Source organism: Chrysochloris asiatica, unplaced genomic scaffold (genome assembly GCF_000296735.1).
Source record: "Chrysochloris asiatica unplaced genomic scaffold, ChrAsi1.0 scaffold00245, whole genome shotgun sequence".
NCBI lineage: Eukaryota > Metazoa > Chordata > Mammalia > Afrosoricida > Chrysochloridae > Chrysochloris > Chrysochloris asiatica.
In genome coordinates, this window is record NW_006408763.1 from 1,329,245 (window position 1) to 1,343,421 (window position 14,177).

The 14,177-nt window shown below is 39.5% G+C and overlaps 1 protein-coding gene and 1 pseudogene across 1 annotated transcript in view; one reads left to right on the forward strand and one right to left on the reverse strand.

The window, feature by feature from the left end:
• STARD7 (StAR-related lipid transfer (START) domain containing 7) overlaps nucleotides 1–14,177 on the reverse strand; it is a 41,107-nt gene that overhangs the window by 11,547 nt on the left and 15,383 nt on the right. The window contains exons 2-3 of the mRNA XM_006873523.1: nucleotides 4,340–4,545; nucleotides 3,755–3,804 (exon numbers count right to left, since the gene is read on the reverse strand). Of these exons, the coding sequence (XP_006873585.1) occupies nucleotides 3,755–3,804; nucleotides 4,340–4,545 (256 nt within the window). The remainder of the gene's footprint in view (nucleotides 1–3,754; nucleotides 3,805–4,339; nucleotides 4,546–14,177) is intronic.
• LOC102823793 overlaps nucleotides 7,642–14,177 on the forward strand; it is a 10,682-nt pseudogene continuing 4,146 nt past the window's right edge.

Sequence of the window (14,177 nt, forward strand, 5' to 3'; positions counted from 1 at the left end):
AAAAAAAAAAAAAAAAAAGGCTATCTGTCTGTATGTAATTTACCCTTGAAAGGTTCAAGCAATGCAGTAATGGTATAGATACAAAGGCTGAATGGGTATGGGAAGGAGCATGAGAGTCTACCTACAAATAGTACAGATTTGACAGGGTATTTATACATGGGGATTTACCTTTACTGTAAATATATATGTGAATATGGTGGAGCATACAGGGAGCAATATGAAAACTTCTTGAACATGACCAAACACCTTGAGGGAATGAGCATATAGTCTTGGGGGATCTCATAGTCAACTGTCATAACATGGTCCACAAAGAAAAGCTTATGAGCAGACATCTGAGGTGCAACTATTGGTCTCTGCCTGTCCTGAGGAAAGAAAAGTGATGAAAACTGAAGACACTTGGAAACAATCAGTCTATTACACTTACTGACCACAGGAGCATCAATCACCACGACCCTGAGACCACAAGAGCTAGATGGTGCCTGGCTACCACTATCCCTTCTCTAAAAGGAATCACATTAGAAGGTCCTGGATAAATTGGGACAAAAACCTGAATCAAAACTAAAAATCATAATAGATCAAACTTACTGGTCAGACAGAAACTGCTGGAACCCCAAGACCATGGCTCTTGGTCACCCTTAAAGACTGAAACTGAATTCACCCCAGTACTTCAATTCTCTGCCAAGCCGGAGATAGGTACACAGGGGGGACAACATTAGTGAGGAAAGTATGGTGGTGGTGGTTACGTGCCGTGTAGTCAGTTCCGAGTCACAGCAGCCCTGCATAAGGTTTCTAAGGCTGTAAATCTTTATGGGAACGGACAGCTTAATCTTTCTCCCGCAGAACAGGTAGGTAGTAGTTTCAAACTGCTGACCGTGCGGTTCACAGCCCAACTCATAACCACTAACTACACTACATACCATAAAACACCCAACCATTTTAAATCAAAAGGACAGTATCTACCCAAGAACAAAAGTTCAGAAGGATTGGGAAAGGAGGAGGAGTGGAAATAAGAAACCCAGGGAGGAAGTGGGATGAGTGATGTTACATTGAGGGGAGAGGAAATGAAGAGAATGACTTGTTGAATGTAAAACTGATAATCTGCTCTGTAAACTTTCATCCACAAGAAAAAGTTTTAAAAAGACTCAGATAAAAAGTATGTGTATATTCTCAAAAGATGGAACAAATCTTTACAGCTAGGACCATCATTCCCACCTTCTCCATATACAGAGTAGACAGAGATGAGCAACCTTGACATTGGCTACCCAAAATGGGGGTCTTCAAAGGCAAGAAGTGACTAGCTTACAAGCTTTCAAGAGAGAACCTAGATCCAGAGGGCCTGGAAGAAGGTAGAATCTCCATTGAGTAGTATCCAATCTGTCTAGGCGGGGCTGATGAAATGAAATGCAGATAGGTCTCTTGTGATACAATAGTGAATAATTGTTATCAGGACTGATTGTGAGGGTTGGAAATGCAAAGGTAGACTAGACGCTTTGTAGCAAGGAGAGGAGTGATTAACTTTTCAGTCTAGGAGCGGAGGGCCCTGGGACCATCAAGAGAGAAGAGCGGAGTGTGGGACCTTACCTAGAGAAGCAGTGATGCCAGAGATGGAGGCAGAGATGATGATGTGGGAAAATGGAACGGCTGGGGACTTTAGACCCAGAGAGCGAGAGGGGCTGTGTGCTGACGACTGGGGGGAGGGGGGAGGGCTTACAAGGGTATAACCTGTGATTGGTTGATGATGCATGGAGGGATAGTAACCATGGCAATAAATGATATATGATAGGATGAATGTAAAACTAATGTTCTCCCATGTAAACTATCACATAATTCACAATAAAACATTTAAAAAAAGACATGTATATATTCATATAATGTAAATCAAATGGAAAAAGTGCAAAAGATAAATCTGAGTATACAAAAGATATGATTTTTTATTCTTGTAACTATAAATTTGAAATTATAGGCCAGTTAAATAAAATTTTAATTTAAAAATTCTGCTCTTCAGGATACCATCAAGAAAATGCAAAGGGAAAAGAATAAATCTGTATCCATATCTCACACTATATACAAAAATGAACTCATAATGAATCAACAGCCTTAAATTTTAAGAACTAAAACCATAAAATTCCTAGAACAAAATGTTAAGAGTAATGCTTCAGGACCTACTCTCCAACAATGGCACCAAAACTGCAAAAGATCAAAATGAAACAATTGCATACCAAAGGATTTTAGCAATAATATGAAGAGACAACATATAGAAAGTGGGGAAGATATTTGGGAACCATGTATCTGATAAGGGTTTAATATCCAGGATATACAAAGAACTCTTACAACTCAACAACAACAAAAACAACCTAATCAAAAAATGACCAAAAGGATTTGAATACAGAAGATATACAAATGGTCAATGCTACAACATGGATAAACTTTGAAAACATTATGCAGAGTATAAGATAAATCAGTCACAAACGAAGAAATATTGCAAGATCCCACTTACAGGAAATACCCAGAGTAGGAAAATGCAGAGATAAAAGTTTATGAATAGTTGCCAGGGCAGGGTGGTTGAGGGAAAGGAGGAGTTAATGTGTAAGGGGCACGGAGTTTCTGGGTTTTTTGTTGTTAAGTGCCGTCAAGTTGATCCCGACCCACAGCGAGGGTGATGAAAAAACAAAATTAATGTTACTGAACTATACACACAAAAATGGTTGAAATGGCAAATGTTTTGTTATATATCTTTGTTATATATCTTAATTTTTTTAAAGGCAAGTGTGTCAAAATTAGATTTACTTGTTCTTTAACTTTTTAGATTTAAAACGGATCTTACAATATGATCTTTTCTGTGTCTTGCTTCTTTGCTCAGAATAATACTTTTGAGATTCATCCATGTTAATTGTGTATAACAAGAGATTATTCCTTTAAAAGCCTTCAAAATACTTTTCTGTGAATAACTGCCATCAATTCACCTCGCATGAAAGTGTGACTGGAACAGCGGAAGAAACAAATTAATTTACAAGGAAAGACTGACTCTTAGGTGACTCAGGTCATACTTACCAATCAATGCACGTTGTTACTTACCTATAAAAGTAAGCCATGAACAAAACTTAACAACTACCTCTAAATACAGCCAATTCCACATGGGAACCAGAGGAATCAGTTCCTTGGGCTGGCTCATGAAACAAGTTCAAACCATATAATTTAAGCACACAGTCACACTACAGGTCAGATAAACTACAAATCCCAAGAAATGTCAGAGAATTGTCTAAATTCTTTTGGCTAGATCTTTAACATAAAAGTGATTTTTAAATGATAAATATGAGAACTATAAAGGCTTATCAAATAATATCAAAGAATTCAAATTCATTCCTGCATTATCTTCCCAAAAGCCCTGGGGGGTGGGGTGCAGGTTTCACTCCCATGGGACACATGAAATTATATACAAATGTTTACCTAGATGCTCTGCAATGTGGGGTGAGAAGTACGAAGAAACAAGATGTAGGTACAGAAGCCAATGCTACATCTGAGACCGAGAAAGTATTCCTCTGAACAGTAAAAACTGGCTTTTCTAAAGGTTTGTTGTTGTTGGGTGCAGAGTCCGTTCCAACTCATAGCAACCCTGTGTACAACAGAAATGGACACAATGCCTGTCTGTTCTGTGCCATCCTCACAACTGTTGCTATGGTTGAGCCCACTGTTTTTAGCCACGGTGGCAATTTAGGCCTAGAAGCTCCAAATCTAGGAAGAAACATTAACTCACCTGAACATTGAAGAACTGTCGGGGTGTCACATCTGTGTAGGTTCCAAAAACTAGAATGACAAGAAAGAATAAGAGGGGGTGGTTGATGTACTTGCATCACTCACCCTGTTCCTATCACTCAACTGCATTTTAATTATAGAGTACTGATAGATCACAAAGGCGGATTCAGAAACTGGAAGTCATAACTAGGGCAGCAGAATAAGGCAAAAATTTCACTGGAGTTGTGTCATCTGGAAGAAAATCAACAAAGAGAAAAACATGGCAAATTTCCTGAGAAATAATCAGAATAGAAAGGCTTAAAGAGGTATGAAAAACAAGTTCTGCACACCTAGGCAAACCATAACCCACTGCTATCAAGCTGGTTCCAACTCATAGTGACCATGTGGGAGAATAAACTGTCCCCGTAGGAATTCCAAGGCTGCACATTTTTACAGGAGCAAAACAGCCACATCTTTATCCTGCAGAATGGCTAGTAGGTTGAACCGTGACCTCTTGGTTAGCAGCTAAGCACTTTCACCACTGCATCACTAGGACACCTTAGGCAACCCTGGAACACACTTAGAAGGCAATGCAAATGGGGCTCACCTCTGTACTGGTAGAGGTGGGTGCCTGTAATTGGGCGCCGCCACAGCTTAAAGTGTTTCTTATCCATCACCATTTCCCATGGCTGCTCTTTGCCTCCGGAATTTTCGTTCCCTTCTGTTTGAGATTTTGGTTCTGGGGAGTGGTGCTCAACTCCAGATCTCGGAACTCCTGACATTTCCTCTAACCGTTTCATCTCATCAATGGATCTGGAAAAGAGAAAAACAGGCATAACGCAGGTGGTTGGAGTCAAGCCCTGCTTTTAAAATGAAGAGAAATCATTTAAAAATATATATATATTACCATATAGTTTTAAGATTTTCGTTTATCATTCTTTAATAAGAACAAATATTGTCACACTGAAATATTAATAATTCATTATGATACTTTTATACAAACAACACTATGAGGTTTAATTTATGTTATTAAGTGCCATAGTGTCGGTTCCAACATAATAGCAACCCTGTCTAGGGTTTCCAAGCAGCAGCTGATGGGTTTGAATTGCTGACCTTATGGTTAGCAGCCCAGTACTTATCCTACAGTGCCACACCAGGAATCTAAACTGTATATAGCTCAATGGATTTTGTCAAATACAGACACCTATGCAACTACCTCCCAAATTAAGTTTTAGAATATTTCCGACACTCTAGAAGGTTCTAGGTTCCCTTCTGTCCCTTCCAAATAAAACCCCCCTTATATCCCTGTCAACCACTATTCTGATTGCTATCACCCTGGATTGGTTTAACTTGTTCCAGAATTTCATATAAATGGAATCATATATGTATTCATTCTTAAATAACTAACTTCTTTCACTCAGTATTTTTTAATTTCACCCAAATTGTACAGTTTGTACTTCTATTATTCCTTTGTATTCCATTGTATAAAAGCACTACAGTCCTGGTGTGCCGTTTTAAGATAAGCACAGGACTGCAAAGTTGGTTTGAACCACAAGGTCAGCAGTTCAAACTTACCAGCTGCTCCTTGGAAATCCTATACAGGGTCACTATGAGAAAACCGACTTGATGGCACTATACAACAACAATTTATTTACTCATTCAACTGATGATAAATAGTCATATTGTTTCCAGTTTGGGACTATTATGAATAAAGCTGACAAAGAACACTCTTTGTGTGGACATATACAAGTAGTCCCTGACTTATAATGTATTTGAGTTATGATAAACCGTACTTACAACCATCTGTTTTGGGTTTTTTTTTTTTGGTACATTAGTAATGTGTACTATATACAATATTGCAGCATGTAATTTGCTGGTGTTATTTTAATGCCAACCTTCAAAGACAAATATATTCCATTTATATTTCATATAAATGGAATCACACATGCATTCTTATATAACTATTCTCTTACTCAATGTTTTTGAATTTCATCTATACTGTGTAGTTTGTGCTTTTTATAGATATGGATACTAAAAGGGAATAGCAGTGAAAATTTTAAAAATAGATAGTCTACTTATGTTAGAAATGGAGTTGTCAAAATAGGACCCTGTTGTGAGGCAGGGACAATTTTTCCCTTGGATAAATATGTAAGAGTGAAATTGCTAAATCAATGTGTGTTAATGCTTTATTAGAAACTGCCAAACAATTTTCAAAAGTATCATTTAAGAATTTTGACTGCTCCTCATCCTTACTGAAATTTGGTATTGCAATTCTTTTTCATTTTACACATTCTGGTGAGTAGGCAGCAAGGAACAGAGCACTGAAATAAACCACTGATCATCATTTAAAAAAAAACAAAACCAGGTGAATCGAACCATTAAGTGAACTCCCATGGTCTTTCCTCTGTCAGTTACCATTTAATGAGCATACAGCATGGATAACTAGCACAATTCCTATTCCCACTGAGTGGATTCTGCCCAACCATAGCAACCCTACAGGAATTCCTGAAACTGCACATCTTGATGGAGACAGTCTCATCTTTCTCCCACAGCGGAGCCAGTGTGTTTGAACTGCCAACCTTGCAGGTAATAGCCCCATGCCTAACCCACACACCACCAAGTACCTGGCACATAATAAATACAACAAATGAATATACAGAAGGCACTACAAGGAAAACAAAACAAGGGGAAGGCCTACAGCTTCAAGGCATTTACAACTCAGCCGGTGGAACACAGCCTCAGAAACTAACCCCACCAAAAAACATTTAAGGGGGAGAAAATCTCAATACTAAACTATTTAAATAACAACTGGGACAAAAACTAAAACCATTAAAAAATCTATGACATGACAAAATGTTTTATTCTCTCTTGGAGTTGTTGTTGTTGTTAGGTACTATCAAGTAGGCTCTGATTCATGGCCATGCTATGTATGAGGGGGTCCCAAAAAGTTCAGATAAAAATTCCATTAGTTTTCAATTCTATTTTTCCACCAACTCTTTGAGGCCCCTTGCACACCACCTGATTCAGCCCTACATACACACTGAAAACTCAAAATTGAACAAATTAAGTGGAAAGAACTAGAATTTCTGAGGTGTTATCTCTGGCACATGGAAAGCTAGATACTGATACAAAGAGGACTAATTTCAAAGTACAAAGTTATTTCTAAGAGTACAAAGAACTGTCTCACAGGGTTTCCAAGACTGCAAATATTTACAGAAGTGGACTGCCGCCACATGGTTTTCCTACAGAGCAATTGATGGAGTCAAGCCACTGACCTTTTAATTGAAAATTGAGTGCTTAACTGCAGTGCCATCAGAGCTCCTTGGAAGACATTCAAAATACAAATGGGGGTACGGCAGACTCCGTGACACAGATGGAGTCACACTTTCAGGATTTGCTGATGTGGCACAACTCAAAATGAGAAAAAACAGCTGCAGACATATATAATAATCGAATGTGGAATCTCCTAAGTATGAAACTTAGCAAATGGGAACTTGTCATAAATGAAATGGACCCTTGAAGACCAATATCCTGGGCATTAGTGATTTGAAATGGATTAGCATTGTTCATTCTGAATTGGACAATGACATGATCTACCGTGAGAAACTGAAGAGGAAAAGGCTTCACATTCATTTTCAAAGGAGCATTTCAAGATCTACCCAGAAGTACAACACTGCCAGTGACAGGATCATATCCACACCTCTACAAGGAAGACCAGTTAATATAACTTTTGTTCAAACTTACACACCAACCACTAATACCAAAGACTTTTACCAACTTCTACAGTCTGAAATTGATCAAACATGCTATCAAGATGCATTGAAAAAAAAAAAAAAAAGATGCACTGATAATTACTGGTGACTAGATTGTGAAAGCTGGAAAAAAAGAAACAAAGAAAATATAGCCTTGATGATAGCAAGTATGCCAGAGGTTGCATGACAGAATTTTAAGACCAACTAACTATTCACTGTAAATACCTTTTTTCAACAACATAAACAGGGACTATATGTGTGGACCTCACGAGACAGAATATAAAGGAATCACATCAATTACATCTTTGTAAAGAGACAATGGAGAAACTCATAATCAGTCAGGAAAAAACAACCAACAACTGCTTACATACAGGTTTTAAGGTGAAGCTGAAAATTAAAACAAGTCCACAAGAGCCAAAATACAACCTAGAGTATATCTCACCTGTGGTGCTGTTAATTAAATAGGGCTTTTGTAGTCATAGTCAAATGATTGTTGTTGTTAAGTGCCATCAAGTCGATTCCCACCCATAGCGATCCTGTATAGGGTTTCCGAGGAGCAGCTGGTGAGCTTGAACTGCTGACCTTGCAACTCAAAGGCTTTGCAGTCTGGAGCATTAACCCACAGCGCCACACCAGTGGGTTCCAACTCATAGCGACTCCATATAGGGTTTCCAGCTGGTGAGTTATAGGACCTTGTGATTCAAACCAACCTTGTGGTCCAGTGCATTATCCCATCAAGGGGACTGGAAAGCTTGCTACCACTATGTAAGGTACACAGTATCCTAGTGGGGAAGGGATCCTAATCTGGTGACTGGTTAGTTTTGCCATCCCAATAGGTTTAAAATTAGCCACACCAGACCTCACTACCATCAAAGAATAAGAGCCAGAAGCAGAACGTGTCCTTTGAACCTAAGATCCCTGCACTTAACCTCCTTGATCCAGGAGGCAGACAGCTGTGACACTACAGACAGCAAGAAGGAGCGGCAGAGAGATGGCAACCACAGGGCCAGCAGCACCAGGAGACTGGCAGGAGATGGCATGGTGTGAGAAAGCTTGCTGGCAGAGTGGGTGGCCCTGAGCACTTACTGGCAGAGTGGCCCATGGGAATGAGAATAAACTGTCTTGATGGAAGAACTGTATCTTGAGCTTTCCTGAAACTGAACTGTAACCTGTATAGTCTGCGAATTCTGTGTGACCACTGAGACAAATAATCAAAGCCAGCACAAGAGCTGAGTGCTGTGGGACGGACAGTTGGTGGGTTGGTATCAGAAAGTGGAGACATGTTGATTCCCTACCTCCTAGGAACCAGTCTTGGGCTGTGTCCTGGTGTGGCACTGTAGATAAGCACTGGAACAGAAGGTTTGAGTTGAGCCGCAAGGTGGTGTTTTCGGTTGTTACATATGAATGTGAAAGCTGGACAGTGAATAAGGAAGACTGAAGAATTGATGCCTTTGAATCATGGTGTTGGCAAAGAATACTGACGATCCCATAGACTGAAAAGAACGAACAATCTTTCTTGGAGGACAGTCTGCCCCTTAGAAGTGAGGATGGATGGTGAGACTTCGTCTCATGTATTCTGGACATGTTATTAGAAAGGATCAGTTCCAGGAGAAAGACAACGTGTTTGGTAAAGTTGTTCTTAAGTAACATCGAGTCATATCTAACTCACAGCAACCCTGTATAGGGACTCTGAAGCTATAAATATTTACAGGAGCAAAAAACCTTATCTTTCTACTGTTGAGCAGCTGGTGGATTTGAACTGCTGACCTTACAGTTAGCAGCCCAACTTGTAACCCACTATGCCACCAGAGCTCCTTTTGATGAAGAAGAGGGTCAGTGAAAAAGAAGAACATCAACAAGATGGATTTTGTCACATGGTTGTATCAATGGGCTCAAACAGCAATTTCTGTGGGATGTGCAAGATCAGGCCACCTTTTGTTCTTTTGAACATAAGACTGCTATGTGTCAGAGCCAAAAGCACCCAACAACAAGGACTGCTAGTATACTTGTGACCTATTATTAATGTACTATTATCCACCAACATTACACCACGTTTGTAGTTAGCCTTACTCATGCCATGTATGCCTTATTCTTCTCTGCAGCCTTTAAGGAACTTTTATATAAATTTCTGTATTGCTCAAGGACAGGTATATTGTGTGCTGGATGTTGAAGACTCTAACTATCACAAATGCTACTCTTACTGTTTTATCTGATTATGGTCAATATTTACATCTTTGTAAATGGAAAAGTACCTAGAAAAGCATATGACTTTCCCCAGTCTATATTCCACTGTAAATGTATTTAAACTCTATGTATTCTGATCACAAGTGGGGTTCCATTAAGATAGTCTGCATTGTAGTTGGATTCCATGCTGGTGGCATCTGCTAATAAAACTTCTCTTTTTCTAACTTGGATTTGCTCCACTGCTCCAGGAGCACAAGTCTGATTTAAGGGTAAAATACCCAATGTCCTAATTTACACTGATCCATGGCAAATGTCATTTGTACTGCCATTCTTAGGGACAGTGTTGACATAGGTTTGTTGTTGTTAAGTGCCGTCGAGTCATACCCCTTAAATTACCAACTGTTATTCCAGATGGAAGGCACACTGGTGGTACAGTTGTTAAAATACTTGGTTACTAACCAAAAATAAGGTCAGAGGTTGGAACCCACCTGCCAGCTGGCAAAAGAAAATACCTGGTGATCTTACTCCAAAAAGATTACAGCCTTGAGCTGACACCAATTCTATTCAAACTATTCCAGAATACAGAAAAGGACGGAAAACTCCTGAATTCATTTTATGAAGCAAGCATAACTGATACCAAAATCAGACAAAGACATCACTAACAGAGAAAAAATTATAAACTAGTATCTCTCGACTCAGTGGCACTTAACAACATCTCTCATGAACATAGATGCAAAAATTCTCTCCTAGAAAATAGAATTCAACTGTATGTGTGTATATATACATATATACACACACACACACCATGACCAAGTGGGATTCATAATAGGTATGCAGGGATGGGTCAATGTTAAAAAAACAATGTAATCTACCACATAAATAAATCAAAGGGGGAAAAAAATCACATGATCATTATCAATTGATACAGAAATGGCATTTGACAAAATCCAACACTCATTCCTGATAAAAAACACTCAAGTAAATAGGAATAGGAATTTCTCAACAAAACAGGAAAAGAAAGGAACCAACAACTAACAGCCAAAAGTGAGAAACTAAAGCCATTCCCCTTACTCATGCCATGTATGCAAACAGGAACCAGACAAAGATGTCCTTTACCACCATTGCTATTCAAAATACTGTGCTGGAAATCTTAGTCTGAGCTATAAGGCAAGAAAAGGAAATTAAAGTCATCCAAATTGGCAAAGAAATACAACTCTGTATTTGCAAGATGATATGATCCTATACTTAGAAAATTCCAAAGACTCAGCAAGAAATTTTGATGGAACCAATTGCAAGATTCAGCAAACTGGCAAGGTACAAGAACAACATACAAAAACCACTGGCAGCAATGAAGACATGGTCTGAGTTTGGCCCTGTTCCATAGACACCCTACAACCCTAAGAGGAAAGAGAGAAAGGAAAGGGCTGGCTGGTTTGAAGTCCAGGGAGATATATGAACACCTGAGCCCAAGAACACTGACCTAGCCATTGGGGGCTGGAGTGAAGAGTGAAGTGGTCAGGTGGTCTTAAGTAGGGGGAGGTGTGTGAGAACTCCCAAACTTGCAGACAGTATCCATTTGACCCAGTCTGGATGGTTTGCTGACCAGAACTTGATCAAATGAAGATACAGAAGTTTGATACAGGGCGCAAGCATAAATTGCTACAACCTGCTCATAGTCAAAAGTTGCCCAAAATTCCAAACGAAAGGGAAGGATTCTTCACATCAAGGATCAAGCAGGCCTCCTCACAACACTGGGTTGATAGGGATGGGCAACTTAGACTTCGGCTATCAAAATTGGAGGGCTATGAAGGCATGAAGTAGCTGGCTCACAAGCTTTCATGAGGGTGCTTAGTGTCAGAATCACCACTGAATAGTTTTCTTATTATCCAGATAGGTCTGGTGGTGATGGGGACAGGATCTTATGATTCAATTGTGAGTAACTGTTATCAGGACTAATGGCGATTGTCACAACTATAAATGTAATATAACTAAAAGGGGGGAGCAGTTAATCTGTCATTTCAGGAACAGAGGACCCAAAGACCATCAAGAGGAGGGAGGGATCCTAACCAGAAAAGCAGCACCCGGTGACAACAGAGATCGTGGCAGAGGCAATGGTATAGATAGAGCAACAGAGGACTATAGGCCCATGGACTGAGAAAGGCAGTGTTGCGGGCAGGTAGGAGGCTGGCTTGCAAAATGTGCCCTTTGGACATTTAAATGAATATATATTTTCAGTGTGGTATGGGCACATCAAAAGGAAAAAAAAAAAAGATAACAGAGGTACACATACTGCTAGCTTCTGGTCCATGGAGGGAATTATAATCATTGCAACGATTGGTTGAATGTAAAACTGATGATCTGCCCTGTAAAACCTTCAATTTGCAATAAAAGCTTTAAAAAAAAAAAATCACGTGTACTCCTTTACACTAATCAAGAGAGCTCTGAAAAGGAAATCAGGAAAACAATACCATTTACAAGGTTGTTATTGTTGTTAAGTGCTGTCAAGTCAGTTCTGACTCATAGCAACCCTGTATAGGGTTTCCAAGGAGCAACTGGAAGATTTGAACTACCAATCTTGTGGTTTGTAGTCCAGTGCTGATAGATTTATTCCCAAAAGATGAAATACTTGGGAATAAATCTAACCAGAAAAACAAGACCTATACAAAGAAAGCTATAAAACACTACTACAAGAAACCAAAAAAAGACCTGCAGAAATGGAGGACTATACCTTGCTCATAGATAGGAAGATTTAACATTATGAAAATGTCAACACTACTCAAAGCAATCTATAGATAAAACATAATCCTAATCCCAGTCCAGATTCCAACATCATTTTTTAAAGACATGGAAAAACTAATCATTAACTTTATATGGAAAGGAAAGAAACTCCCAGAGAAGCAAAATCATTACTGGGAAAAAAAAAAAAAAAAAAAGAGTAAGAGGCCTCTCACATCCCAATCTCAGAACCCACTAAATGGCCACAGTAGTTGAAACAGCCTGGTATTAGTACAACAAAAGACATACAGAGTCCTGGTGTGGTGCTGTAGGATAAAAGCTCTGGACTTTAACAGTTGGTTTGAACCACAAGGTCAGCGGTTCAAACTCACCAGACACTCCTTGGAAACCCTATACACCCCTATGAGTCAGAACTGACTCTAGGGCACTTAACAACAAGGGTCAGTTGATCTTTGACAAAGGGCCAAAATGCATTAAATGAGGAAGAGATAGTCTGTTTACCAAATGGTATTGGCAAAACTGGAAATCCATTTACAGAAAAATGAAACAAGCCCGTATCTCACACATACACAAAATGCACTCAATGTAAATTAAATACCGAAATCTGAAGCCTAGAACTATAAAGATCACCAATGAAAAAATAGAGGATAAACTTAAAATACCCTATCACACATAACTGAAGACAAATAGATGACTGGGACCTCCTAAAAATTAGACGCTTATGTGTACCAACAAAAAAGAAACGCCAGACTGGGAAACAATGTTTAGCAATGACATATCAGAGAAAAGAAAGGTCTACTTTTTAAAATGTACAGAATACTTCAATGCCTCAAAAGAAAAACAAATAATCCTATTTAAAAATGGGTAGAGAGGAGAACAAACAAGATGGCGGATCAGGTGGACATGTAGCAGAGAGCTCCGCCAACAACAACACAGAATACCCGACTAAGCAGGCTCAAGGGATGGTCCCAGAACTCTGAACCACATATATAAGGAATATTTAGAGAGTTGGAAGGCTCACAGCTGGGGGAATTTGTGGCAGAAGCAAGAAATCTATTGCTTTCTAGTCCGGGATGCTCAGGAGCCGCCATCTTGGGTAAGACCACGTGGGGGAAGGATCGGAGCAGCCACAGACGCCTGGCAGAACCATGGAGCTAAAGGTATGGACATTCTTTTCTTTTGGTATCTGTTCATTGGTCCCTTGCTGTCTCCGCACCTCCATTCTGGTGACTATAGGGGTACCTGAGCTAGTGTGTGCCCCAGCCCCACCCTTGGAGGGTTCTACTACGCATGCACACAGATCTCCTCGAAATTTAAAGAGACAGTTTCCAATTAAAACTAAACGGCCACAGCTGGCCCAGAACTGTTTCCAACTAGAAAAAAAAGGCCTAAATGGGGATTGTGGAGCAGGACAAGCAGACAAACGTGGAAATAGGCCAAAAATTAAATCCTAAATTATGTCAAAACGACCAACAGTGGCATCTTGAAACTTCTCCGGAAGAAGAGTGAAAAGGGAAGCCCATCTCCTGATCACATCTACCTGGAGGCATTCAGAAAGCATAAAATATACCAAAATACACACCCATCTAAGTATTAAGGAAGGCCACAGAGATAACCCCTGAAGATGCCCAAAAAACAGAAGCAGATGACATTATCAGCACATGTCCAGAAACAAGATAAAGTGACTGAGGCAAATGAGCTGGAAGGAGACCTACACTCCATACTGGAAGATGGGCAGGCTTTGGAAATGCCTGAGAAGGAATTCCTAAAAAT